Source organism: Sander lucioperca, chromosome 8 (assembly GCF_008315115.2).
Source record: "Sander lucioperca isolate FBNREF2018 chromosome 8, SLUC_FBN_1.2, whole genome shotgun sequence".
NCBI classification, from domain to species: domain Eukaryota; kingdom Metazoa; phylum Chordata; class Actinopteri; order Perciformes; family Percidae; genus Sander; species Sander lucioperca.
Genome location: NC_050180.1, coordinates 40825545 through 40832111, shown reverse-complemented (window position 1 = coordinate 40832111; position 6567 = coordinate 40825545). Strand labels below are relative to the sequence as shown.

General features: G+C 35.1%; 1 protein-coding gene across 1 annotated transcript; it reads right to left on the bottom strand.

The window, feature by feature from the left end:
- Window positions 1–3589: 3589 nt before the first annotated feature.
- Window positions 3590–4516, bottom strand: LOC116046664 (olfactory receptor 11G2-like). The gene has a single exon (XM_031295063.1). It carries the CDS (start codon window positions 4514–4516, stop codon window positions 3590–3592), a length of 927 nt encoding a protein of 308 aa, XP_031150923.1.
- Window positions 4517–6567: the final 2051 nt, after the last annotated feature.

Sequence of the window (6567 nt, the reverse complement as noted above, 5' to 3'; positions counted from 1 at the left end):
CCCCTGGTGTTGAAAATTAACGCCAGGGGTCCTTGACCATGCGTCATACATTTGACAAGTAGGGAGTGAGACTGTGTTGATTAGCAGTAGTGGGCGCCACCCATCTATTACAACACCACTTGTGTGGGGTTCATTTTCTCATCCACACTGATCATGCAGCTTTGAAATGGCTGTTATCCTTTAAAGACCCTGAAGAGCAGGTAGCTTGATGTAATAATTATGACAAAATTATTTGACAGAAATAACAGTTAAGTTGTTTATTTTTACAATAAAATGAAAAATAAACTGCTTTGTCTCCCAGGGCACACAACTACAATTTCACATACAATGCTAAATCGTAAATGTGCACATGCTCTTGTTTTCAAGGCTGTTATTTTCAAATATTGACAATATATTTGTTGCATAATAACACACCTGCCACCTTCCATGCCTCTGATATTTCGCCATGGTTGACCAAGTGGTTATTGACTATCAACACTTCAATCGTGATGATTGTAGCAAATCATTTTCCCTTCCCATCAGTGTAAAGCATGGGCTGTGTGTTGCATGTGAGATGAGTGTGAAACAAAGCCGAGCCAGCTATCAAATGAATGAAAGTGAAAAATGGTTTAACATTTAACATTTAAATTGTTATGCCCAGCTCAATTAGGAGACTACCAAAGTAGGGAGGCCCGCACAACGAGTTAAATAAACAAGTACCTTTTATTAAAGAGAACAAAACTAAAAACTAAAAACAAATCTTATCTTCTTCTATTACAACTACTACACTATCCCATTCTATATACTGTATACACACACTACTGTACTATAGATATACATTTTTATTTCTCTATTTAGCCTATCTATACTTATTTCTGTGTTTGTGCTGCTGCAACTCCTGAAACCCCCTGGGGATCAATAAGTGCTTAACATTTCTTATCCTATGTATATTTTAAGGACATTGATCATGTCTTTAAAGTCTTTAAATGTTCAGATTAATCACACTTCTGCATTATTACAAAACAATGTACAAAAGTGTTTGTAAATACATCAGACCATTTTGCACAGCAACCTCTTCAGGTGTTTATAAATTTCTTTCATTTTTAGTCCATACATGATCGGATTAAAGAGAGGATGATATATTACTAGTTGTAAAGACATTATCAAACGTACAGTTTTGTGAAAATCAATTTTCAGTCGAAAAAGAAGTACATCATATGCAATCAAACAGGAAAAGTTGATCAGAACCAACAGGTGGGGTAAACAGGTCTGTGCAGCTTTTCTCCTGACTTCTCTACTACTTCGATAGGTTATTATAAGTATCCTGGTGTATGTAAACAGTATGAAGAGTAGAGGGAGAGGTACAGCAATTACAAAAACAATCAAGCCCAATATATTCAGCACTGCTGAACTCACACAGTGAAGTGTGTTAATTGTGCTGTTGCAAATTATTCCTTTCAGTATAAAGTAACAGAGTTTTTCATTAGCAATCAACAACGGTCCCACTGACATCTGACAAGCAGGCAGAATCCAAGCTAAAATTAGTAAAATATTAACAGATTTTTTTCTCATTATAGTTGGATATTGCAGAGGTTTACATATAGACACATATCTATCATAAGACATGGCTGACAACAGGAAGAATTCTGAACAGGTTAGAGTGTAATATATAAACCACTGAAAGAGACAGGCTGAATAAGATATGATCTGTTTTTCAGATAAAAAGTCAATCAAAAGCTTTGGATAGATAGCAGTGCTGAAAAGAAGAGAGTTGATTAACAAAGCTGCAATGAAAATGTACATAGGTTCATGGAGGGATTTGTTAATCACTATGATGCCCACAATAGTGGAATTACTGCAAATTATAAGAATATATGCTGTAAACATGATCACAAAATAAAGATATCTGTATTTGTGCACTTCGACATGCCCATCAAAAGTTATATATGTTACATTTAATTCATTATCCATTAAGATTGTCTAAAATGAAATGTTAATGAATAAAACAGGTATATCACTAGAAGTCTCATATAACCTGAGATTGTCTTTTCCGTCAACAGTACCTGACCTTGATACACACTGGTGTGGTCCAGGACTCACAGACATTGGATCTGTGATCTGTTTGAGTCTCTGAGAAGTTTTTATCAGACTGCATCAACCTCCATGGATCTCATTAACCTCTCCAAAGGAAAAGCTACTAACATGTAAACAACTTGATCAAACTCTGGAAGCCTGACCTCATAGTTGTTGTTAGACTTTGTTTGCTCTGGTTGTGTGTGTCTGTGTGATCAAACTCCTGAGACCTTGAGACCTAAACCCATAGATATTGTTCAGCTTTGTTTGCTTTGTAGCAGCAATAGTTTGGACAGATACATGAAATGTACTTGCCCACAAAATATTTTAGTATGTTAAATAAGTGTACATTTAGCTATGATATAATGTTAAGAAACATTGATTGTGTGCAAAGTCTCTTATTGTTCTCAGGATCCAAAGAGATTGATTGACCTTATTGACGAAAAAAACAACCTGTTCTCTCCAAGAGAGTTTATCATCAATCAGAATACCTAGAAGTCAAGTTGATGAAACTTTGGTTATTTCTTTATTATTAATATGGAGTTTAACTTTTTCACTATCCATTAGTTTATTTCCAATCCCACCAATTGTTCCCAAAACGTCCCAGTTAAGCTAATAAATGGTTAACATTTTCTATCTAAATATTTACAATAATACCCCTAAAGAACCAAGCAGGCCTGCCTTATTGCACGATACAAATTTTCTTTAACACTTGCCATTTTTAGCATGTAGCTTGCTACCTGGTAATAGAACAGGGATTTTGGAAACGGCAACACACAAAGAGTGTGACAAAAAATGTACCCAGACCCGGCCCACACCTCATGTTATGAATACAAAACATTATGAAGTGTAATGTTTTCTATTTTGAAATCAATTGTCTATCGATCAATAAATTGTCAGTGACTTCCAATATACAGTAGCCGAGGTAGGTGTATGTGTAACGGAGTAATGAGCCGAAGTAAATCTTTGACACTTACGGATCATCCCCTCCCCCACAGTTAGGCCGAACCACGGATTAATTGCAAAGTCCAACCATCATAGTGTACTACGTAGCCTGGTAATAACAAAAATATATGACAGGAACCAAAATACGGTCCCTGTTACTCTCTTTATTTTTCCAAAATTAAAAACCACTTTTTGCATGCAGTATTCGCAAAATCAGAAACTGAAAAAAAACACAGTTTAACAGAAAACTCACACAGGTATGCACGCTTGCAATCAAGGCTGTTCATTTAAACATCTTGGAATTTTCAATGTTCAATCAGAAGACAGAGAAAACATGGTATTCATATACATTTCAATACTGGTAATGAAGTTTAACTTTACTACAGAAACAAACTTAAAACTTCAGAAAACATTTTTTGATTACATGATAAGATAAAAGCATGTTTAAAGATGAGCAGGAAAAATATGAAGCTAACATTGCTTTTCATTATGGTTACATCAATTAGAAACAAATCCTTGAATTAAATGCCTTCCATGAATGAGATAAATCACAAATTTGCATTATTATTACATTGTTAAAAAAGTTAATATATTAGTTGAATTTGTCTTCACTAAACAATCTCTTGAGGTTTTTATAAATGTCTTTCATTTTCAGTCCATATATGATTGGATTAAAGAGAGGATGATATAAAATCATTTGTAAAGACATTATTAAACGTACAGTTTTGGGAACATTTGTTTCCAGTCGACCTACAAGTACATCATATGTAGTCAAACAGGAAAAGTTGATCAGAACCAACAGGTGGGGTAAACAGGTCTGTGCAGCTTTTCTCCTGACTTCTCTACTACTTCGATAGGTTATTATAAGTATCCTGGTGTATGTAAAAAGTATAAAGAGAAGAGGGAGAGGTACAGCACTTACAAACACAATCAAGCCATATATATTCACCACTGCTGAACTCACACAGTGAAGTTTCTGAACTGTGCTGTTGCAAATTATTCCTTTCAAGATAAAGTAACAGAGTTTTTCATTAGCAGTCAGTACATAGCCCACTGAAACCTGACAAGCAGGTAGAATCCAAGCTAAAATCAGGAAAATATGAACAGTTTTTTTTCTCATGATAGTTGGATATTGTAGAGGTTTACATATAGACACATATCTGTCATAAGCCATGACTGCCAACAGGAAGAATTCTGAAGAGGCTAGAGTGTAATATATAAACCACTGAAAGAGACAGGCTGAATAAGATATGATCTGTTTTTCAGATATAAAGTCAATCAAAAGCTTTGGATAGATAGCAGTGCTGAAAAGAAGAGAGTTGATTAACAAAGCTGCAATGAAAATGTACATAGGTTCATGGAGGGATTTGTTAATCACTATGATGCACACTATAGTGGAATTACTGCAAATGATTAGAATATATGCTGTAAACATGATCACAAAATAAAGATATCTGTATTTTTGCACTTCCACATGCCCATCAAAAGTTATATATGTTACATTTAATTCATTATCCATTAAGATTGCCTAAAATGAAATATTAATGAATAAAACAGGTATATCACTAGAAGTCTCATATAACCTGAGATTGTCTTTTCAGTCAACAGTACCTGACCTTGATACACACTGGTGTGGTCCAGGACTCACAGACATTGGATCTGTGATCTGTTTGAGTCAGTGAGAAGTTTTTATCAGACTGCTTCAACCTCCATGGATCTCATTAATCTCTCCAAAGGAAAAGCTACTAACATGTAAACAACTTGATCAAACTCTGGAGGCCTGACCTCATAGTTGTTGTTAGACTTTGTTTGCTCTGGTTGTCTGAGTCTGTGTGATCAAACTCCTGAGACCTTGAGACCTAAACCCATAGATATTGATGGGCTTTGTTTGCTTAGGTAATGTGATTCAGTCACATTGTATTGCACCACATATAACAACTTATAAATTAAATAATCACAACAAGATTAAACTGTATCTGCTTGTGCATTTAGTTTTGTTGGAGCACCTTTGGTGCTGAATTTACTAAATGTGTTTTTCAGGGTTACCTCCAGGACTTGCCTACCAGTGAGGTTGCGGTAGTCCAGACCTTTATATTTTTTCTGAGGTATATGAAAGATGTGAAAAAACAGATGTTTAGTTAAGTTTATTTCTTTCACAGAGCATAAGAAACGCATTACACTGAAGAAATACAAATATACATATACATATATAGCGGCTCATATAGAAACCACAACCAAGGTACATATGCAAATGGAGACATACACAATCAAAAATACAATTTGAGTGTTAGTGTGCAAAAAAATCATAAAGATGTAATAAAAATAGAAAACATGTAGACAAACAGAAATAATTGCCATGTTTACAATAAAAACAACAGTTCCCTAAGATTAATCTTTTTCCCCAAAGCAAGGCATTTCTAAGTTTATTTTTATACCTAGATAATGATACAGAGGAATCCATTCAATGTAAATTTTCATTCCACATATACTCCACGAAATTTGATAAGAGAACTGCCTGCGGGAAGTTTTGTACACAGGAAGATGAAGATTCTCAGCCTGTGTCGTTGGATAATTATAGAAATGTGAATTGTAAAAAATGAAATAATATCTAAAACTAAAAGGGAAATCAGTTTTTTTATGTTTCGTTTTAAACACAAATATACAGGTTTGAAAGGATTTCCTTGGATTGTGGTTGGACCTGGGTCGTGGCTGCGGCTGCTGCTGTGTTCCTGCTCAACGGCCACTGCTACTACTGTTATTAGTATTAGTCATAGTTCTATTACCTTTTTTGTCACTGTTCATCTTGGCATTCCAATATATTCCAACAAGCCATTCAGCCGCTTTACAAGTATGGGACTTTTTTATACTCCTAGAGGATTTAACAGATCCTTCCCAAATTGAGCTAGAAGTACATCAAATGTAGTCAAACAGGAATAGTTGATTAAAACCAACAGGTGGGGTAAACAGGTCTGTGCATCTTTTCTCCTGACTTCTCTACTACGTCGATAGATTATTATATCCTGGTATATGTAAAAAGTATAGAGATTACAGGGAGAGGTACAGATCCTACAAAAAGAATCAAGCCATATACTGTATATTCAGCACTGTTGATCTAACACAGTGAATATTCTGAACTGAGCTGTTGCAAATTATTCTTTCCAGAGATTGTTGGGGTCTTTGTGAAATAAATCCAAACTATTACATCCAAGATTGATATACTGTATGTCCATAATTTAAGATTTTCACTCATTAATTGCCCGCGATTGCCACTAGCTCTGATGCTAACCATCCATTTTGTTTCCCATGATGCTCTGGGAGACGCTTAGATGTCTTGAAAACCAATGGAACGCTGGTCCATCAAACATTAGGCACATATAAGGCTGGCAATACGTCATCCAAGAGATCAAGCAAAGATTGTCTATTTTGAAGAGAGATCACCCGAGGAAATAGAACAGAATAGTTAGATGTGACCAAAGATTGTCTATAACTGTTCTAAACCGTTCTACAGAGAAGAATAGCATTACTGTTTTGAGTTTGGGCCTTATTGGTCTGTGCAGAGAAGGGGTGCTG

Coding starts and splice junctions, on each gene's coding strand:
- LOC116046664 (XM_031295063.1), bottom strand. CDS start 4,516: ATGGATAATGAATTAAATGTAACATATATAACTTTTGATGGGCATGTG.